The sequence below is a fragment of the Saccoglossus kowalevskii genome, chromosome 13, assembly GCF_978046115.1.
Source record: "Saccoglossus kowalevskii chromosome 13, keSacKowa6.1, whole genome shotgun sequence".
In the NCBI taxonomy this organism is placed as follows: Eukaryota; Metazoa; Hemichordata; class Enteropneusta; family Harrimaniidae; genus Saccoglossus; species Saccoglossus kowalevskii.
Window position 1 is genome coordinate 28,546,122 of NC_140653.1, and position 15,257 is coordinate 28,561,378.

Consider the following 15,257-nt stretch of genomic DNA (forward strand, 5'->3'; position numbering starts at 1 on the left):
CTTGAATATTGCCCTGAGCTCCTGGGCTTGTTAATATCCTTTATTCAAGTTGCTCATGAATGTTGTACTTGTAGTTCTTTTTCCCAGACTGAGAAAGAAGTTTTGTGCCCAAACACCATGCAGTGAACAGACTAAAGCGCGTTATCGATGATTTCGCTGCGCAACGTTCGGATAAAATACGGCATACAGTGTGCTCCCTGGATATATTAATTACAGATAAAGATACACGACGAACATATAAATACACAACGCAGGGTTCGAACTCATGACCATAACAAAACGCGTAGCGCAGTACGCCACAATATTAGACCCTTCAAAAAGCTGCGCAAAATAGCGTTTAATGAACACAGCGCTGCTTCGCTTTATCAAATTATTTATTACATCACACAAAGCACACAAAGAAAAACGTCCAACGTGACTAAACTATTACTGCGTTTCCATTTTCATATCCAGATGGAATTAAGATAAAGGGTTTTGAATACTATGCCACAAAATTGCCCGCGAGTGACCCTATGACACGACGGTATTAACACTGGGATATACTTGCGTTCGATTGATTTCTGGAGGTCAATAGTTGAATGGATCAGTGTCGACATGATAAAACGTTATTGCACAGGCGAGCAATCCATTAAAACAATCTTTGCATTTTACACTCACTGGATATTTTATAACTATTGCATCGTAATAATCCTCACCTATCGTTCACCAAGCTCCAGTGCTAAACGCCAATCAACGAACACATACAATTCATAGATAATGTGATTGTGATCAAACATGGGGTTATAAGTTTCCCGGTCAGTTTCAAGTGTAAAAATAGGCAACACACTTATACTTCTGAGCGAGAAAATATAATAGTACAATAATATGTAGCATTTGAATACATTAACCAACAGATCGAAACCGCTCCTAAACCTGTTCAACACATCTCGTTTTGTTTTTCAATCGGAGGCATCTTTTCTTCTGAAATTTCAAGTACCACAGCTTGCCTGCCTACCACTTATAAACGCATTGGTATTTTTAGTTGTGTACAAGGGACATTGGTCAACTTGTGTCTTGCGTGTCCTCTACAATTTACAATGTTTTTTTTCGCAGTTTGAGGTAATTGGAGCCCCATCGTTGATAAAAATAGATAATGTATGTCAAATTATCCTTCGAAACGGTACTGCTTCAACATTTCTTACACTATGGTCCTAAAAGTGTGGCAGTTTACACAGAATCTGCAATATTTAACTTTATTCTCATTTGACATTACCACAGTTAAACTATTCTAATCCACTAGCAATTTCAAGTGTCGGCGACTCCAGGTATGACTATGCATCACATCAACACCTATAAATTCACAATCTAATGTCATTTCTATTCTTCAGATGACAGTATTATATTTATCAATCTATGTCTCTGACAATGATCTACAGACCCAATCGTGGTCATCAGACATCATGGCACGCAATGAGAAAAAAAAATATTGATAACCATAACAATTACCAACGAGTACCACCGTTATGGTACGATTTTCTAGATGTTTTGACTTGTCCGCGATCAACTTGAACAATTCCCGTTTGTGAAAAAATGCATTGTCTTCCGTGACATGTCGGTTAATAGCTTCATTATAGTGAAACTTTTTTTTTAATTTCCAGTGGCATTTATTTTTAACACGCACACAGGAAGTATGAACCATTCGAATGCCGGTACAAGTGTCACTTTTATACCCGGATGTCGTAATTAAGAATCAAGTAGTCACGAACTGACATGCAGTAAAATCAGTATTACTGCCTTCTTGATACACATTTCTTGGAGTCACGTGCCAAACCGAGCATATACTATGCAAATTAGTGCACCTCGGAATTATCCATGGATAATTTGATTTTCAAGTAATACCTAAGTTGCTCAGGTTTTTTGAGGTTGTTGTTACTTTTGAATTTCATAACTGTCGAAGATGTTCGGTGCGGAAAGAATGATCGCACCGGTCCCGCATATCACGGCGATTAGAAACATCAATAAAAATATGCGATCCATCACCATGGCAACGTACTTCCACTCCTCGCTCATCTGTGGAGAGACAAGAAACATAATGTTAGATCCACGTCTTCGAACAACAGCGCCTTCAACGGATTTACAGTACACAGGTAGGTGGCGTTATAAAGTCAATATATCGCGTTGAATACCGCAAATATCACGTAACTAATTATATATTCCAGATGAAATCAGCATGCACAGTAACAGAGCATTCTGCTTTAATTTATTTTCATCTTGTGAAAATAAATATAATAAATAAATCGTTAGGTATAGTCACTTGATCACAGTTACAACATATGTGTGGTAAAAGTTGATTATCATTCTAGAATATCGCAATAATAGTAAAAATTAATATAATTTGAAAACAAATAATACGTAAACATAGTTCGAAAATACACTTCGATGAAATGCATTATCAGCGGATTACGAATAGCTCTTCCTTTTTAATGTGACAGTCGTTCTTTATAAAAGCATCTACGAATCATAAAACTGAAGAACTACGAAAGATCACTGATGTATCCCCAAATGCTAATTGAAAAAAATGGGTGTGGTTAATTCGTATTGGAAGAGAGTGTTTCAATTTGTCTTGTAATTTTGTCTTTTTTCCCCGGTAATTTTAAATTGTATCGAGGGAGCATAAGTGCCACGTTTAATGTACACCACCATCGCAGGGAAGCGTGCTGTGTGGTTGGCATTATTGCACCCAACTTGCACCCTACGTCGATGTTTTGAATAAACAATAGGCGTTGATGAATCGATGAGCGCAGCATACCATGGAGCGCCAATTTACATTCAAAAATTGCTTAGATTAGCTCACAGTGGGATCCATTGATCATTGTCACGAGGTTTATAGCTGCATTGGCGAGAAATTTAGTCCCCAAGATTATCAAATCTCGTCAGTTTCGCTGTATTTTCCGAAATTTGGGCTTTCGCTATATCCGTTTTACGGAATGCAATATTGCAGCCTTTGTTATTTGATAAAGAAATCCTAAGGGGATCGCGTTTGCGTTAAATATGTTCTTGCTCATATGGCTACATAACATATATACTGCTGGTTTGTTGTAACGTGACATATTTGTAATTGGCCGACTAATACCCTAACACTGTGGGAATTTGGTAAACGCGGTCGTTTTACAAACAACTGTAATTGCACGGTTGAAGACTATATACATAACATCAGATGAAAAATCGTGTTTCACGGTACATGTGAGATGTATGTTAATTGCTTTGCATTTAGACGAAATACTTTTCATGGACATTTTGCGTTCCACTTGCCAACGCCATCCTACCACGCGTTCTCGAGGGTTAGGCGAGGCGCTAGGTGTATCCTAATTTAAATTTATGCACACCTCACACGTGCTATGAGTTGTCATAATCATCTCCTGAAACATTCCACGTTTCTTAGCTAATTGCGAATGGGGGGAATTCCCAATAATCAAAAGATTGTAGATAATTGACACTGTTTACATTGACGACATATTTAATCAAAGCTAGGGCCAGCCCATAGTTGACGGTGCTATAACTAGGCTCCGTAGCTTGGAGTTAGTGGAATAAGTCCACCATGGTTAGGAGAGCGGTGGATGAGCATTAGATAATGGAACATATTTGAGGGAACAAAACAAGTATCTGACTGTCTCGCTTTCACCGAGATCTCGTCGGCATTTACATCTATGGTTTATTGATATAATTTGTTGAATCATATTTTCCAAGTTCCCTTAAAGCGGAAGGGTTGTCACCTGCGCACGCTCGGGAATTGAGTCCCAAGCGATGATAGCAACACACGCTAAAAATGCAAAGGCTCATGGGTAAACGTTTGTTTGTAAACAATGACACGCTATGGCCATCTGGCGCATGCGCAGGTGACGACTCCCTCGCTTTAACTTGTTTAAATTTCGTATCCTGTCACTTTAATAAACAGTACATATGCCGGCGCCACAAACTAACACATTATGTGCTATGGGAGTTGATCATTGCTTTCGTAAAATTGAATGTAGATTATTTTGCAGAATACAAAGTGTTTGCGGCATGTCGAATATAGCGGAAAATATATTTTCACTTGACTTTACTGATTCATTAGAAACAATAATAAAGTGCTATGTACTATGTCGCTGCGCGCATGATTAAATCGATAAGAGTGAGTTCAGCGATTTTGATAAGGCCATCATGATTACATTCTTAGTTACGCGATCGCATGGGTTTTAACTTTTCAAACACCAAAGACACCTTTCGTTATCTCATTCAAAAATTCTGTAGGGATTTGAAATGTGGTCAATTAGTTCCAAAGACATTCACACATTGTGTGACATTAAAAGGACTAAAAGATGTGATTAATGAAAAACATGTTCAATATTGTTTGGTGCTAATGAAGATAAGGATGTAACTGTAGTGAAAACAATGGAGACATACAAAAGGAATTGAACATGCTAATTATTTGTGGTACTGTCATATACCCAAGACTTCTGAAATAGAACCAATCTTTATACAAAGACAAAATATAAAAATATCTTTTGCGATAGACAACACCTCAACAATCGCTCTTCACATACATTCATACTCTAACTCAATAGTCTGCGCTGTATACTCTCAGTTTCTACCAGTCATTATCCAACAGCTCCAAAATTCACCCGTCAAGAGAGCAATTGAAAAAAGGTAATTGAACGAGGTGCTGATACGTTTGTCACCGGATATCCGGTGGCCATTTTAAAAATACTTACAGTATTAAAGTCATCTTCGTTTCTAAGATGTTGAGCGATAAATTTCACATTTTGTACTGCTTCGTCAACGCTGGCAGGTATGGAAGCTGAACCACAGCAACCAGTAAGGGTTCGCATACAAAATGTGCCAGTTTCATCGGGGCCTTTGAACACATCTTGTGATATAGTCCTAACTTTCGAACCCCCTGAAAAACATTCATTAGGTCTGAAATTTTCATCCATATTCTGTGTTTGGGGTTCGTATTCTTGGAGTTCAATATCTGAATTCAGTTTCAACTCCCTCATATGGCCAACTTTGCTTTGGCTGTACTTTCTCATTCCGATCCAAGGTGGAATGCTTTCTAGAAAAAGCTTCCTCACCCACGGAGACATTGAATGTGTGCTTGGCGAGCGATGGTGCACGTTCAACGCTATTACTGTAATTACAATTGAGCAGGTCACTAAAACCATAGTGAAGAGAAGATAGCGCCCGATTAAAGGTATTAACACTGATGTTGGTGGAATAATCTCCGAAATCAGCAACAGGAACACAGTCAACGCTAGCAAGACGGAGATACAGAGGGAGATCTTCTCACCGCAGTCTGATGGCAGATAAAACACCAATACGGATAGAAAGGAAATCAACACACAAGGAATGATCAAGTTCACGGTGTAGAAAAGTGGTTTCCGGCGAATAATGAAACTAAAAGTGATGTCTGTATAGATCTCCTCGCAGCATGGGTAGTTCTGAACGTGTTTTGTTCCAGGAGAGCCTAATATATCCCACTCTCCACTCTCCCAGTAGTCTTCCAAGTCGACATCTTCGTCCATCATGACTAAATCCAAGACTCTCCCGTCATAAGTCCAGGAACCAAATTTCATGATGCAATTCTGCTCATCAAATGGAAAGTATTGCACATCAATTTTACACGCACTTTTATAAATAGCAGGAGGAAGCCAGTATATAGTACCCGTGTTGTACACCAATGCTTTCGTCATCAGGGTGGGTTCGTAGTTTCCATCCGCGCTGTAAAACAAGATGATTTAAATGTTGGTTTATTGTTACTCGAGAACACATATCATACATAATATCAGAGAGAAGGTGACACCAATCGGTAGAACTACATTGTTTGCCAAAGTTCGAAGCACAGTTCTGGGTCAGAAGGACAGATGATGGTTAAGTTCCTCATAATTTAATCTTGGTGATATTGTTTAACAAAGTAAAGTATATATTCAAATCATGTGTCCCTAACCCCATGACGCCATGTTTTAGGAATCTTGTTCTAAACTGGCAGAGACAATCTAGTCTGGTATTGGTATTGGTGTAGCATTATTACTGCTCTTCCAGCATTCAGTCATCAAAACTGATAACAAATGAGTTTTTGCCATTATTAGCTTTTTCGACCAAACCGTACCCATGACACCAACCCCTATTTGGAACACGCATCATCGAGAAAAAAAACATTGCATGTATCACACACGTCATCACAACAACCAGGTACCAGTCTATACAAAACAAATATCTAACCAATAAGAAGGTGTTGGATAAACCATGAATCTATTTGAGATTATCAACACACCATTTAATATAATATTATTATAATAGTATTTGAATACTCCGTACCATGTAATACATGTCGGAATATATCTCTCATTAATCCTTCTTTATTGCCTATTGGATGTTCTCATTTAGTGTAGTGACTATATTCATATGGGTATACAATTTAAATATCACTGGTAATGTTTTAGATCACCTAGCAACTGAACTCCCATTACATCCATGGTGACCGGTAATATTTCCAACAAATGGAAGGTAAGTAAGACAAATGCTTTGAAACAGATGTTTCAGAATATTATTGAATTAGGTAACATAAACAAACGGAACATCGATTAAATAAATTTCCCAACAGAACAGATGGTCTTAATATTCTATCATCACATCTGCTGGTATGCCTCATTGAAATCGATTTCGTATCAGCAACACATGCTGCTGCCTCTGTTGTGTCATCTATTGGGTCAGTGTACCTACAAACCTTCACGAGGTTAACTTGTCTAAAAGTCTCCAAGTGGATTTCCAAACCTGGTTTACTTTGCCAATATTATATATTTATGTTTATCTGTCCGCATCCATACTTTAGATGAGAGAAGAATACCTTCCCTCCTACCTCAAATGGAGTATAGGGAATGTTATATTACTGGCCTCGGGTGCCAAACATTATACTACGATCTTTGTTTTTACTCTATGTTTTTATATATTACCTTAAACCATGCACATAGAAGTGTGTATGGAACCATGGTAAGACACGGGTGCATTGCCGTGTTATTGACAGGTCATATTTACAACTTGCATACTTAAGGTCATATTTACAACTCTGAAAGGCCAATTGGAATCTACAAGGTGTGCCTGTAATTTACATAACAAAGGATGTTAACAACTCTGGAAGGCCAATTGGAATCTACCAGGTGTGCATGTGATTTAATTAACCAAAGAAGTTTACGATCCACTGACTTGCCCACGTGAGACACTGCTAGCAAGACCAAATTCTGACTGGCTCATGTGGAAACCCAGGTGGTGTATCTGAATCTTGGCCATTTATGCATATAAATAGGCTAGACTGAGAACAGTCCACCATTTCAACTGACTACTCCGTGTGTTGCTGCTGCAATATTGTGAAACAAGTGATACAGACTTCAATCATTATTCTGTGAGACTTGTATGAACTGCTCTGCGATCTCCTGCTATCAGCGGTGCCCTCCAGAATAACAGCTTCTCTGCAAGCAAGACTCCTGCATTTCTTCGTCGTTGTTTTGCAGCAGCCATTTCCACATGCTGGAACTGTGAGTTATCACCAATGCACACTTCCCTAGGCAATCCCCATTTTAGTGAATTTATTTATTTTAATATTCTGTGCTTCGATTCTTGTAATTATTTTGAGAGGTATTAAAGCCAGGAGCATTAACCTAATATTTTGGTGTATGTGTATTTCATTTCCAGTACTATTGTCCTGTCTACCCGATTTTAGCAGTGAAAGAACCCCCTGTCCAGTGTGAGTTCTGTGGGTACCCCTCTCAATAGCAATAGCCTCTACCGTTTGTTAAACCTCATGGGGAATCTTGAAATAACATATCGTCTGCAAAATTCCTCCACATCTCTCCCAGTTCTAAATAGGAAATTCCTTTTGTCATGATCTTCACATTAAAATATCAAATGATATTGCGTTGCTTTTGTTTTCTGTGTGTGTGTGTTTGGGGGGGGGGGTCTGACAAGGTCGTATCGGCGTTTCATCTGTCTGGTCCATTTCAAAGAACCATATACAGCTGTACGATAACGGCACTTACCCAAGCAATAATATTACCCTTGCTTTAGCCCCAAATTTGTTAACTTTGCCACAATGCAAAACACGAGATGTATAGATTTCTATGTTGATTTCGTGGTAAAAATCACGTGGCATGTAATGTAACAGTCATGTTACTTTCTGGGTAATGACGATCAGCTATATCTTTTGCAAGTGAGTCTCGCATATACAATTATCAAGATAATTCAGTATGATTTCACTTTCAAGTTGCTGGACCATATTTAACTCCATATGGCATAGTCTTAAATGGAATAATTGTTCATGACAGATGAATGCTTATTGGCTTATTGCCATTATCCTGTAGTTAAGTAGTGTGCGGTATATTGATCGGTACAAAATGGCTGTCATTTATCTGTGGAATGTCTGATGGATCGTCAAATGTGACAGAATCGTGCTGTTTTATCTTGTCTTTTCACAACTAATAAGGGCGCACCTATAAATAGGCTATGGTTTGTTCGTAACAATTTATTCTTAAGTCATTCTTTAAGAAACTGATCCATCTTAGAACATGCATTACCACGCCTGATCACAGTACCCCACTTCCTTACGATCATGCAGATCAACTCAATCGGATTCATAATAAGAATAGTTTCTGATATAAAGGAGTACTACCATTGTCATGAAAATATCTAAGTCTGATGTTTTGGATTTGTTATGACTTTCACAATGACTCGAGTTTAACAATCATTCAGAAGGCCACAGACATAGTATGTATAATTCACTCCTAGGTAGGTATCACCTAGGTCGTGATACAACTACTAAGCTTCTCAAACAGAGTTTCCTAAGCAACAGTCTGAGCAGATGTTACCTACATCCATTGTTTCGTCTACCTTCGTCTACCTTAGTCTACCTATTGAAACGTCTACCTTTATCTCAGTGATGACCGAAATCGTGCCGAGATGCCATTGGAAGATTCCTCTACGATTTGTTTTATTCTTGTTTCTGAAAGTAACTTTTTTTACACAAATATAGTAATTAAGCTTGAGCCAAACCAGACAAATACCATTTTTTTATATGGAACTACATGTGGCCTTGCCTTCCTGTGTCAGGCAACAGGCGCCATTTGATTTAGCCCAATGCGATGTAACCCGTTGTTCTTTTTTTAACTTTATTGCGTGAAGATCTAACACGTGACTTACTTGTTATACAGTACTATATCCGGAAGCCATAGATACGTGGAAGGTACGCGCAACACGCTCAGTCCCTCATACTCTGCTGGGTTCCATCTCAATCTGTAATCCACCCATTCCTGAAATTACGAATGAGAGGTTGGATGAGCATGAGTTTATCGTCGTAGAAAAACAGAATAAATAAATGAATAAACCGGTTCAATAATAACATCATTCATAAATAAATGAGCTTTCTGTAATTAATTGATCAGTTAATTGATTAAGTCATATAAATTAAGTGAGCTAACTGTAACTATTTAATTAATTATTAGACGAAATAACTTTAATTATTTAAACATTTAAGTAATAAATATATCCGTGTAGCAATACTATCAAATTCTTATTTGATTTCTAATCTACTAAACGGACGCCTTCTTGTAAAATGTATTTTTCTTGTCAGTCTGAGCATATTTTGGAGTAAATATAATTCTATATAATCTTTTCCGTCCTCAATATTCGCAAATAACAGTCAGTCGCCATTAATCCCAGTCGTGTTTTTTTTTCGCGCTTGCTTTAGGCAACTCGTGCATTTTTTGAAGGCACAGTAGGGATTCACAATTTACCTGTCAAGCAGAGCTACGTGACCCGAAGACAGATTATTCGACGGAATTGCCATGAATAAGCGGGGATTAGAGAAGCTATGTCGACTGAAAGTTGAACACACTCACTGCGCAATACTATAAATCTAAATGCAAACACAGTCCGTTCCTGTCTATGTTGACACATTTGTCGGTTAAGCGGTGTTGAGGAGACATAATTAGGCGGATATACCATTGCGTGTGATCGCAAATTTAAATCTAAAACACAATATACCGTATTTTCACCGCAGTTTTCCCATTACTGTTGTTTATAATTCGTGGTGCATTTTGATTTTGATATTGTACATTCAATCTACACTTCACTTCCGGAAACAAGAACGGAAAAATGGATGTGTATTAAGTGTGCATGCTGATCCGATGACAAGATAAATTGACATGCTCAGAGGTCATCCACCCCGATATCCAAAATTTAAACCTCAAAGTAAAGAAAAATCATACGTCTTTTATTATTACTTAGTATTCTTCAGTCTATATTTAATATGGACGGGAAGATAATATATTGGCCCATTTAGAGTAAGCTAATTAAGTCCTGCTGTAAGTCTGAGGCGGACATTCCACTTTTTATGGATGATTTTATCTACGTAAAATCGCAACGCATTCAAACGAAGTAAACCGTCATCGATTACCATCGGATTAATGTTGTCTGTCTTTTGTGTTGTGTTCTTGGTATTGTAAATTTACTTTTAGAAGATTTATACATTTAGAAAATAACTTTCAAGCCGCGCAGCTTGAGAAAATGCTGCTAGCGTATATTTCTTTCGAATAAGCCAAATGTCATTCAAACTTAATACATTAATTTATGTTTACATGCTCGAAACACATCACAACATAGATTATATTAACGGTGTATATATGGGTTTTGAAAATACACTGTACTGAGTGTTTGTTGAATCGATAAATGTTAAACAAAATATTTATTGGATATTAGCAAGGTATTCATATTGATCATTGTGCAAATACAGGTGTCTCTCTCCCTAGTGCCAAGCGTACACCAAATATAAAGCACGTATGCTTGCATTGAGTGCAATGAACTTGTTTTATTCAACATTATAGGTTCTGAATCAGTGATTACGGATGGGATTAAACAATTCAAGGTATTTTAATTCAGGTTTGAATGAATATATGAATATGGTCAGTGACCCGTTTTATAGTAAACAAACTAGCAAGTGAAAATAAAAATCAATAAATAAATAAATACTATGTACATGAAGGCACTACTTTCATAACAGTTACTGCAAGGGAAAAATGAAAAAAGCGTCTGACCAATAAGTAGCAAAATTATTTGTCAATAATACAGAAAAGAAACAGTTGACAGATAATAATCCTTTGTAATAATGAAATAATATCGTTAGAATGAATACAGTGGCGGTGAAAATGAAATGAACATGGAAGGTGAGCAAAAATTAAATTTAATTAAATTAGGCAAATGTATAAGGATATCAATAAAAAAAGCAATATTAATTATTGGTACTAGCATTTTTACAATTGAGAATCGGTCGCATTTGATATTATTGTTTTTATTAGTTTGGACACAATGCTGGCGATCTGAAAAATAATTGTTGAACCACTGTAGCAAGTTTAGGGAGAAGGATTGTGTGATTAATAGTGTCGTAATCATTGTTATGATCAATGAAAATGCCAAAAGTTAGGCCAAAAAAAACAACACTTATGTTGCCCTCAAGTCGGAAAATTGAGAAATTGGGTCGGTCGGTCGGATTATTATTATTATTTTTTTAAACTCATGAAATCTAAGGGTATCGTAAATAGTCAAGGTATATGGGAATCAATGCAAAAGACGTGTTTGCTCTTCAGACTTCACAGTATTCGGAACATGTCAGAGATATACAGATCAACCCACAAAAAGACAAATACTGCGACCCAATATTTCATATTTTTCGGTCGGTCGCTTATGTAGCCCTTGTCCATGTTATTAGAAATGCTTGTCACCAGGCGAGTTTGGTGCTATGTTTTCTCCGGAAACCAACCTGTTTGTCTGAAAGTATGTCATATTTATCAAGGAAGTTAATGAATTGTTTATTAACAACAGATTCAAACACCTTACTTAGAACTGGAAGAAATGAAATAGGACGATAATTACTGGCTTCAGTTTGGCAATCATTTCTGAAATTATTCTAGCAATTTTCAATGGGTCAGGAAAAACACCTTCTGGTTCAAAATAGTGATTTCAGTTAAAATGTCAGCCTCACAAATAAAGCGAAAAAAGAAAGAATGAATTTGATTATTGTTAAGATACTTTCTAAAATCACCAGCATTAGTTATAGTAGCTGCTAGGTTAGGGCCAACATTGGTGAAGAATTCATTAAATTCCTCACCATTATCAGCACTACTAATCAGGGGCGTACCATCTGCTGAATTTAATGTAAGTGGGGGAAACTACAATTACTTTTGTTCAGGATGTAGGATTAATAACTTTCCAAGTTTTCTTGCTTTTGTCGTGAGCGAGTGAAAATTTACTTTAGGTAATGCATTGTTTGGTTGACTTGATTTACGAGCTGAACTTCTCTTTCCAACTTTCGTCAACTCTGACGAGACTTCCGAGAAGTTGTCATAAAATTGTGTATATGCGATATTTGGGTCGAAACAATCATACACCTTTTGCGAGAAAACCTTGTCCAACTCAGCCAAAAAGCGACCACATTGTAATTGTCAAAATCGTATTTCTATATGGTGTTATCTGAAAACATGAGTAAAGGTCTTAATTATGATCGGTGAAATCAGAGTGTATACTACCCCATTCGAAGAAATGGTCCGTGATATTAGTTACTAGATGGTCGATGGCTGTATGTAAAGTACCAGCAACTCTTGTAGGTGTTGTAATAATTTGAGCGAAGTTATATGTACTGAGAAGATTGAGATAATTAGTAGCAGACGTAAAGTTGACTGAAATATCAATGTTTACGTCACCAAGGATTATATAACGTTTACCATTAGTAGACAGCTGGTTAAAACATGCCTATAACTGTCAAGATATATTATATTTGAAAGTATTCGACACGATTATTATTATTATTATTATTACATTTAAATTACAATCAGCAAATTCATAAGTTTACATATCTGGTTTAATTTAGCATTACATGTCTGTATGAAAGCATCGTAAACCGCTAAAGATTCCCCTTTTACATTTTGTATTCGAAATTCAATGATAGGTCGTGCTTGATTTACAGCATAAACTTTTTTGTTTTTGATATAATAAATGGCCGGACGATTAGGGGTAATAGTCAATCCCTAAAAATTGTCATCGTGGTTTGAACTCAACTCGGCTATTCTCATTTAATAAATCAATCCGTCATGGTACGAACATTGCGTTGCAGGCTACAACCCATGGGATTTGCGATAAAAGCAATGTACAATAGATATTCGCTGGTAGGTTTAGGACACGATTAACCTCTAGCGGAGATCCCTCCCGTCGTTAATTGATATTCACAGAGCGGCGAAGTTCTACTTTCCCGTACAGTTCACATCAAAGGACGGTCGGCAATTTATGGCGACATGACCGTTTTAAACTCCTAAATAGAATTACACAAAAGCCTGATAGCATCTGAACTAACCGATTCAAATAATTTAACTGCCGTCGTCGTCGGGAGATGGAATCGAGATAACGGAAGGATTAAAAAACAAGAAGTGCTGAGACACTTGGGCAGTTATGACATTATTTTAAGTGCACCCCACCTCACTCAAAAAAGAAAAAAAAGAAAAAAGTGCAATTTGCATGCGACACAAATTCTGAGGTAGTTTACATAAGGTTATCGGGTACTTTAGAAGGAGAGATACTGCTAATTAAATTAAATGTGTGATAACATCGTAACAGGATGGCATAGACTCGCCTTTTTCTACTCTCTATTAGTATCGTTACGCTATCAGATAACTGAGAAAGATGCGTACATGGGACTAACAGTACAATGGGAAATTGTAGCGGCGAGGCGGAGTAGTTTCGTCATATTCTGTACACGAGTTATTTTGTGATACTGTGATATTTTTAGTATTTATGGTTTGGTAATTTCCAATGAGAAAAACAAAGAAATATGATTTGTATTAGGTCATACTTGGCACAATGTAATCGTTGAATCTATCTATCTATCTATTATATTATGGGCGTTTCCACTAAACTTTATAAATTGTATTCGACTTTAACATTAAGCATTGCATGATTTAAGATGTTAAAGTAGAAATAATAGAAATAGAAAAAAAAAAAACAATTTATTGGCGATAAAAAGTTATTTAGCTCGAGGAAACAAGAGAATGAATAGCCAATTACTCGATATAAAATTGGTTTTGTTAAGGAGAAAATTTAATTCAACATATTATTATTCTGTCTCCGTTCCACGTTACTTATCCGGATATTTTAATTAAATAATTGGACGTCTTCTGGGGCCGTTTCTGCCGCATACATCGATTGCGATACGTTTCCAAGACTCCCGATTGACTCAGGGTTCATGCCGGTCATCGAAAACTTTTCTTTCATCTCAATGCGATGAAATACGTCACAGAGACCGCAGATGATGCCTGCCTGACACGTCGGAAAGTTACTCGCAGCTAAATACTGTGTTAAGATATGTTGATTATAAATGACACGTGTTTTCTTTTAAATATAAATAAGGCAGGTACAACATTACTCATGTGTTTTGTTGTAGAGAAAGTTGAGTCAAATAATACGTCATTTGTTTATGTTTTGAAGTATTTGATAAGTATGATTTGTAGATCATTTGTTAAATACTATCTAAAAATTGATATTCAAAATATTTTTGTGCGGACGTGAACAATATAACAGCTACAATATTATAGTTTTTTATAAAGGAACAAATTAACATTAGAATTCAGAGTTAAACACTACCGCTTTGTCACGATTGTCAGAACCTATGCCACCAGTCAAGACGTTTAGATATTATACAATAGTTTCACCCTAGGAACCGATGGTACTGACAACATGCCCGCCATTCACAAATTATAACCACAGTTATCTCTTGACCCAAAATGTGTTTTTTAGTAGATTTAACATCCGTACGTTGGTTGTGAGTATACACAATACAATAGATATATTCCAGGTATTGGGAGTAGACTTCTTACTTAACAACACAAGGCTAATAAAAGTGAACTTGATTCCCATGCTTTTCAATTCCATTAAATAGTTCTGTACTGTTCGTGCCCAGAAACTCACCTGCTTTAGCCATACATTAGTCGTCATTATTTGGTTTCTTTCATCCTAAAAAAAAACAAAAAAAACATTTGAGATTATAAAGTTTTCTCAGTTTGTCAGTATTTTCAGACTGAATCGAATATATGACCCAAGTGGTATGAAAAGCAAACACTGCTTGGATATTTATACTAATATTTATATATTATTATATTTATCCAAACGACGAAAATGAGTTATTATCAAAAAAATACACCATTTGACAAGAA

At 36.6% G+C, this 15,257-nt stretch overlaps 1 protein-coding gene across 1 annotated transcript; it reads right to left on the reverse strand.

Annotated features, from left to right (window-relative positions):
- Positions 1-1,218: 1,218 nt before the first annotated feature.
- On the reverse strand, positions 1,219-15,054 carry LOC100373754 (neuronal acetylcholine receptor subunit alpha-2-like). The gene is made up of 4 exons (XM_006811626.3): positions 15,013-15,054; positions 9,205-9,314; positions 4,731-5,736; positions 1,219-2,049 (listed from the first exon to the last, which is right to left on the reverse strand). Exons 1-4 carry the CDS (start codon positions 15,037-15,039, stop codon positions 1,909-1,911), a joined length of 1,284 nt encoding a protein of 427 aa, XP_006811689.2. The 5' UTR covers positions 15,040-15,054; the 3' UTR covers positions 1,219-1,908.
- Between the last annotated feature and the right edge of the window lie 203 nt (positions 15,055-15,257).